General features: G+C 42.2%; 1 protein-coding gene across 1 annotated transcript; it reads left to right on the forward strand.

The window, feature by feature from the left end:
• Nucleotides 1-949: 949 nt before the first annotated feature.
• MRPL19 (mitochondrial ribosomal protein L19) lies at nucleotides 950-12,968 on the forward strand. Its single transcript, XM_007537297.3, has 6 exons — nucleotides 950-1,084; nucleotides 1,268-1,385; nucleotides 4,547-4,665; nucleotides 5,054-5,188; nucleotides 9,182-9,360; nucleotides 9,627-12,968. Exons 1-6 carry the CDS (start codon nucleotides 982-984, stop codon nucleotides 9,846-9,848), a joined length of 876 nt encoding a protein of 291 aa, XP_007537359.1. The 5' UTR covers nucleotides 950-981; the 3' UTR covers nucleotides 9,849-12,968.
• Nucleotides 12,969-14,055: the final 1,087 nt, after the last annotated feature.

Raw genomic sequence — 14,055 nt, forward strand, 5'->3', positions numbered from 1 at the left:
ACCATCCACTGTAAGGAAGCAAAGATGTTTATTGACGAATTGCAATCCGGGCCGAGATGGTGACTGGTGTTAGTCTACCAAGCTCGGCCCCGAACAGGGCTCAAACCATACAATTTATAGGAATTCAGACTACACTCAGGGAGGGGGAGCACATCACCTTATCAACCTACATCCAATAACAGGCTATAGCAAACACAAGATCCAATCATTTCAAACTTAGCAAAAGCATGATCCATTCAAAGCAAAGCGCGGGCTAGTTTCAAATATAGTAAGATCACACAACCAATAGAATTCAACCAGGCAGGGTCGCCACATCCTCCTGCCATCTGCTATGACCACCCATCCGGTGGGCAGCATACCACAAAGTCTGTTCAAAGGTCCTGATAAGGCTTGTCCCCATGTAGGGTCCTTCGAACAATGGGTGGCCTTAACTGATTAGGTCCTGCTTATTCAAGGGGGAAGGGGCAAGGAATTTTACACCTCATACTACAAGCAACTCATACTAAAAGCACTTAACAAACAACTGCATAAAAAGGGAATTTCAAGGCTACTGCCTTTTACACCTCCCTTTTCAATTTCTCTCTGTCTCTATCCAATAAAAAAGAAATGTTAAAAATAAGTAAATAAATAAATAACAATATCAGAGCTACTAATGGGAAGTACCAAAGATGATAGAGGTTTTGACATAGTTAAGTCACTATGAAAAAAGTGTAGCTTTTCTTTTTTTTTTTTTTTTTGAAAAAGTGTAGCTTTGATTCAAAGAGAGTGGAAAGTTTCTCAGGTTGAGAGAATATTCCGTTGCAGAGGGGTGTAAATTATTACATTACTGGAGAGATAGCTAAACATAACATTTTCCTTAAACTAGCCAGGCAATGTGATCTAATCATTTTGTCCCATAGCAGCCGCCGTTCTACCGTGGGTGAAGTCGACCCTGTTCCCAGGGATTTCTGGGAGTTGTAGTCTCGATCTGCGCCAGCAGGTATGGCGGCTTCCATTGCGGGGAGCTATGGGGCCGCAATGGCCCTGGTCGGGCGCTTTCGAGCCAACAGGGCGCTGATTCCTGTGCCGGCCTCCTTTGCCTGCGGTAAGTAGAGTTGAGCTTGCGAGCCGGTGCTCAGAAGAGGGTGGGGGATTAAGAACGGGCTGGGGGAACGAGCATGCGGGTCCTGGGCGACCTTGGCGCAGCGCCGCTTGCACTGCGAGGGGCAGCGTGCAGGCACGGGGCGGGCCGGGCTGGGCCGCCTTCACCTGTGTGGTCCCTTGGCAGGTGCGCGCGCGGGCCCTAGCCGGCCGCAGAGCACAGGACCCGCGGAGTCCGGCGCCTTCCGGCCGCCCTCGAAACCCGTGATCGTGGACAAACGCAGCCCGCCGCTCCGGGAAACCAGGTGAGGCTGGGACCCGGCTTCGCCATGGGCCTTAGTGTTTGCCTATCTGCATTCGTTTTAGAAGTTTCCGGGATAGCTAGGCTAGCATAATGGTTATACAAAAAAAACTCTCATGCCTGAAGCTCTAAAGTCCCAGGTTCAATCCCCCCTCACTACTATAAGCCAGAGTTGAGCTGTGGTCTGGTTAAAAAATAAAATTAAGTTAAAAAGAAGTTTGCACCGCCAAGCGGCGCCTGGAGCTCCCAAATCTCGTGCAGAATCCAGGAGCTCTCACATGGACAGGGTAGCCAGCTCAAGCTTGCCCCCCCCCTTTTTTTTCTTCTCGAAAATATGCATTAAACTTTATCAGTAGTCTCAGGTTAGAACTTCAACTTTAAGCCATCAAGTATTTGAAACGTTGGACGCGGACACAACTCTAGTAGAGATTAAACCAGCCAGCAATCTGAGCTCTTTCAGAAAGCCTATGAGGAGAGCACCCATCACTCTGGTGTTTGCAGTGCCAGAGAAGGTGCTGGGGACTTGAGAATACAGGGTCCAAAGCACCGCTGTTGATAGCTGTTTTTAAAAAGACTGTTCACAGAGCTCAAGGACCGGGCACAAGGATCCTGGTTCAAGCCCCCAGCTCCCCACCTTCAGGGGAGTCACTTCACAGATGGTGAAGCAGGTCTGCAGGTGTCTATCTTTCTCGCCCCCTCTCTGTCTTCCCCCTCCTCTCACCATTTCTCTCTGTCCTATCCAACAACGACATCAATAACAACAATAATAACCACAATAATAAAACAACAAGGGCAACAAAAGGGAATAAATAAATATATATATATATATTTAAGAAAGTACTTTCTGCAGATCCTAAATTGTCTAAATCTACATGTAACTCCAAGTTACCGCCACTCACTTAAGTGAAACAAACTGGTAAGAACACTGTTTTGAAGATCAAATTGGTGAATCCCATCACTCAACCCACACCACCCACCTCTACTGTTTGTCTGGAAATCAAAGCCCTAAATATACTGTGTGAGGCCTGGTTGGCACACAGTTCTACAAGACCTTTTCCAGAACATCATTAGGCACATTTAAGTCTCATTGTTTACTCAGTTCTGAAATCCACTGAAGGCATTGTGGATAAGTTAGGAGATAGTCCTTATTTTTATCAGAAGTCTTAAGTATTGAAAGATGAAATACCTTGCTGTTTAACATATTTACATAATTTAGGGAAAAGTAGATATGTAAAGTAAGGCAGAAAGTTAACAATTGCTGAAATTAGAAGAAACTAGTTACTATTTACAACCTTTTAAAAAAAATTCCACAGCAGGAAATTGAGAAGGAAGGAAGATCACCACCAATTTAGCATAGCAGCTAAGTAAAGAGTATCACAAGGGCATCAAATGTACTGATAGTTTTTTTTTTAATTTTTATTATCTTTATTTATTATATAGAGACAGTCAGAAATTGAGAGGGAAAGATGAGATAGGGAGGAAGAGAGGTACCTGAAGCACTGCTTCTCCATTCACAAAAGCTTTCTCCCTGCAGGTAGAGACTGGGGACTTGAACCCAGGTCCTTATGCATTGTAACCTGTGCACTCAACCAGGTGCACTACCACCCAGCCTTAATACTTTACTTTTTTATCATTAAAAATTTTACTTGCTATTTTTTTATGATTAAGAGTGGTTTACAGGATTGTAAGATTACACCCACCAGGTTCTGTGCCCTCATTCTCCCAATGCTAAGCACCGTAGCTGTCAGAAAGTCTTAGAGACTGTTTACTTCTGTTATTTATTTATTACATATGAGGATATTTCACCTGAGGAGAGAGAGACAAATCAGAGCACCACTCTAGGACATACTAGTGCTGGAGACTGAACTGGGAATCTCAGGCATGAGTGTCCTGTGTTCCACTAGCTGAGCTATTTCCCCAGTGGCAATAATTTATTTCTTGAGATGAGTAGTCAGGGCATGAATTTTCACTATAATGTCCTTTATATTTTTCTACAGATTATAAGTTTCATAATGTGTTTAAAATCAGAGAAGTAGTAGGTTACTTTTTTTTTTTTTTTTTTTTTTGCCTCCAGGGTTATTGCTGGGCTCTATGCCTGCACTACAAATCCACTGCTCCTGGAGGCCGTTTTTGTTGTTGTTGTTGCCATTGCTGTTGTTGGACAACAGAGAAATCGAGAGAGGAAGGGAAGGCAGAAAGGGGGAGAGAAAGATAAGACACCTGCAGACCTACTTCACCACTTGTGAAGCAACTCCCCTGCAGGTGGGGAGCCAAGGACTCAAAGAGCCCTTGGGCTTTGCACCATATGTGCTTAATCTGCTGCCCTACTGCCCGGCCCCCAATAGGTTACTTTTAAAGTTAGTTTACAGTTGATATTTACGCTTATATCTTTTCCAGAGTAAGTTATTACAACACATACAATTCAACATAAGACCTGTGGTTTTCTTACAGGCTCTAGAAACTGACAGACATGCCTACATATAAAATTTGGCTTGAAGGCTAGTAAAGAAAAGCTCACTTGAATAGTGTGCTGCTTTGCCAGGTGTGCCAGCCAGGGTCAAGCCTGGCCCCACCACATTAAAGGAAGCTTTGGTGCTGTGGTCTGTTTTACTCTTTCCGCCTCTCTGTCTCTTTAATTTGATAGAATTATAGCTAACCTATAGTGATAGGTTAGGCTTTTTTTTTTGTCTGTTTACCTTGTCCAAGTTTCATTTTCTTCATCTATGTAAAGGAAACAGTGCCGAATTTACCTGGTTATTGTAAGGAATTTACCTGGTTATTGTAAGGATTGATTTATGCCGCAGATGTTCAGTCAAGCAACCCCTACACCCCTTTCACCAGAGCACTGCTCAGCTCTGGCATATGGTGGTATTGAAGATTGACCTTGGGGACCTCAGAGTCTCACACAAAAAAAGTCTTTTTGTATAACCATTATACTCTGTCCCCAACCTAGTAGAGCTTTTAACAGAGTCAAAGTAAGTGTCAAGAATTGTTGGCTGTTTTTATGAGCATTGACAACAGTTTTCGAAATTCTATCAGTTTTTCTTATTTAGAGAGTAAAACATGAAAACATCATAACCTTTCACACATTTTTGTCAAGCAACAGTTTCTCTTTTAGTGGCCTTCTAAATTTGCTTTTAATTTGTGTATTTCAATTTCTCACAGGTTCCTGAGTCCTGAATTCATTCCTCCACGGGGAAGAACAAATCCTCTGAAATTTCAACTAGAAAGAAAAGATATGCTAGAAAGGAGAAAAATACTCCACATTCCAGAGTTCTATGTTGGTTAGTAAGAATTGGATGCTTTTAATGGTGGTGTAAGTTTCCTTGAAGTAGGAAAGGTTATTTTTCACACATATGGGTTTTGCCCACATGAAATACTTATTCTTTTTTTTTTTTTTTAAGATTTTATTTATTTATTAATGAGAAAGAAAGGAGAGAGAGAGAAAACCAGACATCACTCTGGTACATGTGCTGCCGAGGATTGAACTCAGTACCTCATGCTTGAGAGTCTAGTGCTTTAGCCACTGTGCCACCTCCCAGACAACGAAATACTTATTCTTAATACATGGAAATATTTAGGAAGTTGTGAAGTTACCTGGAAAAGTTACTGTTGGTGGTTTTTTTTTTTTTTTGTATCTCGTGTAAACATGCACTTCTCTTGACTCTGTAGGAAGCATTCTTCGAGTTACTACAGCTGACCCTTATGCCAGTGGAAAAACTAGCCATTTTCTGGGGATTTGCATTCAGAGATCAGGCTCAGGATTTGGAGCCACTTTTATCCTTCGAAACATTATAGATGGACAAGGTAGGCTTTCATTTCATTATGCTGCTTTTTCGGAAAATGCTACCCTAAGTGTCTCAGTTGTTATTTTGCATTCTGTGAGAAGAAATTGGAACTGTGAAAATGAAAGGAGGCTCTGAAGAATGGCATGAAACTTGTGACAGAAGCATGGCATGTGCATTTGAGGTTTGGGGACCGGACCAAATGGTAGGACGACTGGTTAAGCGCACATAGTACTAAGTGCAAGGATCAGGGTTTGAGTATCTGCTCCCTATCTGCAGGGGTCTACTTCATGAGCTGTGAAGCAAATCTACAGGTGTCTCTCTGTCTCTCTCCCTCTCTTAGCTCCCCCTCTTCTCTCCACTTCTCTCCGTCCTATGCAATAAAATGGAAAAAGTGGCCGCCAGGAACAGTGGATTTGTAGTGCAGGCACTGAGCCCTAGCAGTAACCCTGGAGACAATTAATTGATGTTCAGAGTGAATACAGTTAGTACTCTGCTTTCTCTTGAAGACTTCTCATGTTATAGGAACAGTTACCATTAGAAGTAGACTTCCCCAATCATATGACCCCATCATATGAAACCACAAATGATGATAAACCAGGACAGGACATTTGTTGTAGCAGAAAACCACCCATGAGGACTTTATAGTATTTTCTCTGTAGTAATTGAATGACCTCTAGTTTGCTGTATAATATGGCATTCACCAAAATTATGTTTCACCAAAATTATCAGTTTTACTTATTTATCTTTTTTTTTTTTTTTAGAGCATTACTCAACTCTAGCTTTATGGTGTGATGCTGGGGGTTGAACCCAGAACCTCCAAAATCTCAGGCATAAAAATTTGTTGTGTGACCACTGCTATCTCCCTGACTCTAAAATTATCAGTTTTATAAGAATAGTGTATAGGACTGGGAAGACAGCATAATGGTTATGCAAAAGACTGTCATGCCTAGGCTTTGAGCTCCCAGGTTTGATCCCCAGCGTCACCAAAGCCAGAATTGAGCGGTGTTCTGTTCTCTCTATATGTATCTCTCTTTCATTAAAAATTAATTAATTAATTAAAATTTAAAAAATGATGTATACAAGATAAAATTATGGTTGCTTTGTCTAATAAAACAGAGGAAGGAGTGATAGAATCTTAGAAAGAGTAGCCAGTTAGAGCATACTCTTTTTTTTTTTTTAGATTTTATTTATTTATTAATGAGAAAGAGGAGGAAAGAGAAAGAACCAGACATCACTCTGGCACATGTGCTGCCAGGGATCAAACTCAGGACCTCGTGCATAAGAGTTCAAAGCTTTTTTTTTTTTAAGAAGCATGTTATTTATTTTTTTCTTTTAAATCTTTTTTCATTCGCTGGATAGAGACAGTCAGAAATTGAGAGGTAAGGGGGTGATAGGGAGAGAGACAGAGAGACACCTGCAGCACTGCTTCACTTGTAAAGCGTTCTCCCTGCAGTTGGGGCCCCGGGGCTCGAACCTGTTCCTTGTTCACTGTAATATATGCACTCAACCAGGTGTGCCACCACCTGGCCCCAAGAGTCCAAAGCTTTATCACTGCGCCACCTCCCGGACCACAAGAGGCATACTCTTGAGGACCCAAGTTGAAGCCCCTGAGAGTATCTTAGTGGAGAAATCTTGACTCATGGTGGAGCAATGCTGTGGTGTTTCTCCTCTGTATTTCCCCCTCTATCTCTCGACCCCTATCAAAAATAAGAAAAAAGTAAATAACCACAAGGAATGATGGAATCATGCAGGCATCAAGCCCCAGTGATAAATGTGGGTGACAAAAAAAGGAAAAAAAAAATCTTTTTTTTTTTTTTTTTAAGAAAGATTAAGAGATAGAGTTTTATTTGGATACTTTGGGTACTTAAACAGTATTGCAGAGTGAAGAATTTTCTTAAACTTCCTCCACAAGTCAGTACAGTTAGAACTGAAGAGATAGATTACTCGGTATATTTATAGTTGACATGTTTAAAATATATTTCATTCAGAGCAGGGATAGATAGCATAATGGTTATGCAAAGAGACTCATGCCTCTGGAGAACTGAGCAGTGTTCTAGTATTTTATATATATATATATATATATATAGAGAGAGAGAGAGAGAGAGAGAGAGAGAGAGAGAGGTTTACATATTATAATACAAATTTTAATTCAGTTATTGAACCTGGATCTCAGAGCCTCAAGACAGAAAAGTCTTACATAACTATTACGTTGTTTCCCCAGCCCAATGTCTTCATCTTAAAGATTACAAATTTGGGAGTCGGGCAGTAGCGCAGCGGTTTAAGTGCAGGTGGTGCAAAGCACAAGGACTGGAGTAAGGATCCTTGTTTGACCCCCCAGCTCCCCACCTGCAGGGGAATTGCTTCACAGGCGGTGAAGCAGGTCTGCAGGTGTCTATCTTTCTCTCCCCCTCTCTGTCTTCCCCTCCTCTCTCCAACAAGGGCAACAAAAGGGAAAATAAATAAATAAATATTAAAAAAAAAAAGATTGCAAATTTATCTCATACTTCCTCCATAACAAATGCTGTGTTTTTCCTTTACACGTTAACTTTCTTTTTATTATTTTTATTTATAAAAAGGAAACACTGGGGAGTCGGGTGGTAGCGCAGTGGGTTAAGCGCACATGGCGCAAATCACAAGGACCGGCATAAGGATCCCAGTTCGAGCCCCCGGCTCCCCACCTGCAGGGGAGTTGCTTCACAGGTGATAAAGCAGGTCTGCAGGTGTCTTTCCCCCTCTCTGTCTTCCCCTCCTCTCTCCATTTCTCTCTGTCCTATCCAACAAGGATGACATCAATAACAACAATAATAACTACAACAGTAAAACAAGGGCCACAAAAGTGAATAAATAAATAAAATAAATATTTTTTAAAAAAAGGAAACACTGGGGGCCAGGTGGTGGTGCACCTGGTTAAGCACACACATTACTGTGCAAAAAGACCCAGGTTCAAGCCCCTGGTCCCCACCTGCAAAGGGAAAGCTTCACAAGTGGTGAAGCAGGGCTACAGGTGTCTTATTGTCTCTTTCTTCTCTACCCCTTCTCTCTCAATTTCTTTCTCTCTCTATCCAATAGTAAAAATGAAAAAAAAAATATCCCACCCCTTCCCCTGATAGCTTTCCTATTCTTTAGCCCTCTGGGAATATGGACCCAGGGTCATTATGGAGTGCAGAAGGTGAAAGGTCTGGCTTCTGGAATAAGCACCCCGCTGAACGTGGGCATTGACAGGTCTGTCCATACTCCCAGGCTCTCCCTGGTGGAATAGGGTTCTGGGGAATGGGAGCTCCAGAACACTTTGGTGGGATCGTCTATGCAGGGAAGTTAAGTTTGCATCGTAGTAGCATCTGAAAAAGAGTTAACATATAAAGCCATACTTGTTGATTAATCATGAACCTAAAGGCTGGAATATTGCAGATGAAGATTTGGGGTCTCCATTTTGGAAATAGCTAGTAGGTCTATTTTAGGTATATTCCAAAGGGCCCATGTGACTTTATTGGTGTTTTCCTGAGCCTGACATCTGATAAGCAGGTGGACCCAAGTTGCTTTCTGGGGAGATGATATCATGGCTGGAAAAAGGGCTAGAAAGCTGGATCAGGGAAGAGAGTAGCTCCCAAATATGGGAAAAGTGTATAAATATAGGTTAACTGCAAACCCTATCAATTTGATCTGGGACCCATATTCAGCATAGGAGCCTATGTAACCTCTACATTCCTCTAGGTCCAAACTCTCATTCTGTGGTCATGAGTAGGAACATTTCAAGTTCCACCAATTTCAGGACCCATCTTCTTCAGGTGGTAGGTAGAGTATGTTATCCAACCACCCTTCGGAGGATAGAACATTCTCTACCATTGTTGATCCACATTGAGGGCAAGGTCCCATAGGGTCCGTTATGTTGTTCCTGATGGAGATGACCAGTGGTAATGGAGAGATCTATTTGAGGTCATTTATTATAGCGCAAAAAAAAAAAAAAAAATTGCAGACATCTAGATCTAGATAGTGCAATTTTTTTCTTTTTTAGGTATTGAGATTTGCTTTGAACTTTATAATCCTCGAATCCAGGAGATCCAGGTGATCAAATTAGAGAAGCGACTGGATAATAGTTTGCTGTATTTGCGTGATGCTCTTCCTGAATATAGTACTTTTGATGTGAATATGAAACCAGTAGTTGAAGAATCTAAGGATGTTCCTGTTAATCAGGTACAAAGTGTGCATTTGAAACTCTAAGCTTGGTAATAAAAATAATAATTTTCTAAACCTTTTTTTTTTTTTTTTTTTAATTACCAAAGCTCAGCTCTGGCTTATGGTGGTGCAGGAAATTGAACCTGGGACTTTGGAGCCTTGGGCATGAAAGTATTTTTGCAGAACCATTGTGCTATCTCTTCCACTCTTTTCTTTAGAACTTTTATAACTTTTCCTTTTGATTGTCAACTTAATTTGTTCCTTTTTTCTTTTGTCTTCTTTAGCTGAAAGTAAAAATGAAGCCTAAGCCCTGGTCCAAACGCTGGGAACGTCCACAGTTTAATATTAAAGGAATCAGATTTGATCTTTGTTTAACTGAAGAGCAAATGAAAGAAGCTCAGAAGTGGAATAAGCCGTGGCTCGAGTTTGACATGCTGAGGGAGTACGATACTTCAAAGATTGAAGCTGCAATATACAATGAAATTGAAGCATCGAGAAAGTCATGATTCTAGAATGACTTTCAGGATATATGGATCCTCAGGAAATTTATTTAAAGACCAATTTAAGGACATAGTTATCAAATTGACTGAGTATCCTTTACTTAGCGATTACTTTTTCAAAAAGTAAAATTAGCATGCCTGTTTATATATATATATATATATATATATATATATATATATATATATATACATGAAAAGTGATCCAGTGTCTACTCTTGGCTGAAGATAAAGGTACAATAGACTTAAACTGTTACCACTGAACAAAGATTAACTTTGCTGACTTTTTAAATTCATGAAATAAAACATGAATATAGAAAAGTGTGTGACTTAAAAGAGAACAACAAAATGGACATGCATGTACTCACTATCATGAGACAACGGTGACACTGTGTAATATCTAAGAAAGTTAAGAAAGAGAATGTTTTCTAGAATCTAATTTGACTCCTGCAGATTTGAAATCGGATGCCTGCTCCTTCCAATTATAGGTACCAGCCTGACTTTATGTTAATCATTTTAGTTTGTGCATACACTTGCACTTCTTCATTTTTATTTTTATAAAAAGGAAACACTGACAAGACCATAGGATAAGAGGGGTACAACTCCACACAATTCCCACCACCAGAACTCTGTATCCCAGCCCCTCCCTTGATAGCTTTCCTATTCTTTAACCCTCTGGGAGTATGGACCCAAGGTCATTGTGGGATGCAGAAGGTGGAAGGTCTGGCTTCTGTAATTGCTTCCTGGCTAAACAAAGGCATTGACAGATCAATCCATACTCCCAGCCTGTCTCTCTCTTCCCTAGTGGGGTGGGGTGCTTGGGAAATGGATCTCCAGGACACATTGGTGGGGTTGTCCAGGGAAATTTGGTTGGCATCATGCTAGCATCTGGAACTTGGTGGCTGAAAAGAGAATTAACGGGAGTCGGGCTGTAGTACAGCGGACTAAGCGCAGGTGGCGCAAAGCACAAAGACCGGCATAAGGATCCTGGTTTGAACCCCGGCTCCCCACCTGCAGGGGAGTCGCTTCACAGGCGGTGAAGCAGGTCTGCAGGTGTCTATCTTTCTCTCCTCTTCTCTGTCTTCCCCTCCCTCTCTCCATTTCTCTGTCCTATCCAACAACAACAACAATAATAATAACTACAACAATAAAACAAGGGCAACAAAAGGGAAAAAATAAATAAAATAAATATTAAAAAAAAAAAGAATTAACATACAAAGTCAAACATATTGTTGACCAATCGTGAACCTAAAGGCTGGAGTAGTGTAGATGAAGAGATGGGGGGAGGGGGTCTCCGTTTTGTAGATAGCTAGTAGGCATATTTTAGTTATATTCCAAAGGACCTGTGGCTATACTAGTTTTTTTTGTTTTTTTTTTCCCTGAGCCTGAAATCAGATATGCAGGTGGATCCAAGTTGTTGTCTGGGGCAACGATGTCATGGCTGGAAAAAAGACCAGAAAGCTGAATCAGGGAAGAGTAGCTCCCTAATGTGGGAAAGGTGTATAAATATTGTTGACTGTAAAACCCATTGATTTCATGTGATCTAGGGCCCATATTTAGCTTAGGAGCCTATGTGACCTCTGCATCCCTCTGGATCTGAGCTCACATTCTGTGGTCATGAGAGGGAACATTCCAAGCTACACTAACATCAGGACCCATCTTCCCCAGGTATAGCATAGAGTATGTTGTCCAGCCTCCCTCCGGAGGATGAACATTCTCTACTGTTGTTGATCCAAGTTGAGGGCAAAGTCCTATGGGGGCCCACAAAGGGGTCTAATTTGTTTTTCCTGATAAAATGAGCGCTAACAATGGAGAGAGGGATTTATCTGAGGTCTAGGCCTATCATGTCTGTTTGTCTCAGGCCTCCCTGATTAGGACCCAGCTGATGGATTGGCCTGATAGTGACTAAAGAGTCATCGTTAGAGTATGCCAGTCTCTTGCCCTTATTCAGCTTTTGCAGTCCTTGCTTTGATGAGGTTAGCTTTGGAGTGAGTGAGAAAAGTGTAATAGAAAGTAGGTGAGGAGGGTAACTAAGTCTAAATAGACACTATTTGATCATGAACTGCTCTGATCTGGGTTGGTGCTGAGTGTCCAGGGCCTCATGATAAAGAGAGACATAGACTCCACTGCTGGGCCACCCCCCGGGGCTCCATACACACATGTGAACACACACACACATATGTATGGAAACTGAGGATATGGTTGAGCATGGTGGAACCTCCCACTGAAAGACGGGTGTGAGGAATATGGTCTTCCTGTCAGCCTCTCTCTACCAGAGACTGAGCATGGGAGAGAACGGCCTTCAGGTTCAGCTTCACCTGTCAGACTCTGCCTCACAGGGACTCTGCATTCCCTGACACAATAGTCCACTCCCTTATTATCTACATAATCATAGTTTAGCCTGAAAGTCCCCTCCCTACTTCCCCACCCATTCCATTCCTTTGATCATATCTGTCTTCTTTTTGCCCTCAGGACCCCCCTTTAGCTGCTGGTTACTGATAACTTTGCTTCCTTTAACCAATTAAACCTCTTGCTCAACTTCTTCTAGTGTTTGCCCTCCTTCCGTAGCCAGTCAACAGTGTCAGGTTGAGCCTGATGTAAAGTTTCGAGACCTCCTTTGAATCTGGAGAGGTGGCAGTCGTTGACTATGTGGGTCATAGTCTGTCTGTAGCCGCAGGGGCAGTTCGGGTCGTCTCTGGCTCCCCAGCGATGGAACATAGCGGCGCACCGGCCATGGCCTGTTCGATAGCGATTGAGGAGGGCCCAATCATAACGTGCTAGGTCAAAGCCGGGTTGACACTCGCAGGGGTCTGTGATGAGGTGTTTGTTCTTTACCTCAGCTGACGGCCAACTCTGTTTCCAAGAGTCTGGAACAGAGAAGTTCAGTGTAGGCGTAGGAGACCAGATTGGATGACGAGACGTCAAGCGTTGGACAGGGTGGGCGAAGATATCCGCGTATATTGGCAGGTCGGTCGAGCGCTCCGGTCTTGCTCAACAATTACTGGAAAAGTCCTGACCCTCCCCAGACCCTTTGCCTCCCCCCTACCATATATTGTATACACATGTCCCTTCCTCCTGTGACCCCTTATAAATCCTGTTTTGCTATTCAATAAATGGATTGTTCACGAAGCATTCCCCGGGTCATCTCTTGTGTCTCTAGCTACAAACGCTGAGAAAGACCCAATCGGCTTACTCCTACTGCCCTGGAACATTCTTGTGGGCCCCCGCATCTGGTGCACAACAGAGCGGGTAAGCCAGGAGTTTGTGCCCGGGAAGAGGCCACCCCACGAGAAGTCCAGCACACATAGATACATATACACACATTTTTTAAAAAAACATATGGCACTAGGGTACTTTTATGACATTACTACCATTTCATGCCAGGTTTTAATTTTAGTGGGGAAGGCAAGAAAGATCCCATAACAGTACTCCATCTGTAGAGTTCTTTTAGTGCTGTACATAGTGGACTCATGGTCCTGAGGCTCAAGCCCAGAGCATCTGTTATAATCAGATGCAAACTCTGCCAGGTGAGCTAACTCTGTCCTGTATTCACATTTTTTTTAAAAAATATTTTATGGGAGTTGGGCAGTAGTGCAGTGGGTTAAGTGCACATGGCGCAAAGTGCAAGGACCGGCATAAGGATCCTGGTTTGAGCCTCCAGCTCCCTACCTGCAGGGGAGTAGCTTCACAGGCAGTGAAACAGGTCTGCAGGTGTCTTTCTCTCACCCTCTCTGTCTTCCCCTCCTCTCTCCATTTCTTTCTGTCCTATACAACAAGGACAACATTAATAACAACAATAAAAATAAGTAAATAAAAAATATATAGTATTTTTGAGAGATGCACAGACAGAGACAAACACCAGAGCACTACTCAGCTCTGGCTTATGGTGGTGTGGGGACTGAACCTGGGACTTTGAAGTCTCAGACTTAAGAGTCTGTTTGCATAACCATTATGCTATCTTCCCCTGCCCTGTATTCATATTCTTAATATAGTTTTGAAAATACTGTTGTTGGACATAAAAAGAAAATATTGTCAGTTTTGAACAGGAAAATTTCAAGAATAATAAAATGTTTGCATCATAATTGAACTTAGCTTTCCTGGACATTTCAAAGATTATTTTTTTGAGATGGGGGAGATAGCATAATGGTTATGCAAAGAAACTCATGCCTGAGGCTCCTAAGTCCCAGGTTCAATCCCCCACACCACCATCAGCCAG

Source organism: Erinaceus europaeus, chromosome 3, assembly GCF_950295315.1.
Source record: "Erinaceus europaeus chromosome 3, mEriEur2.1, whole genome shotgun sequence".
NCBI lineage: Eukaryota > Metazoa > Chordata > Mammalia > Eulipotyphla > Erinaceidae > Erinaceus > Erinaceus europaeus.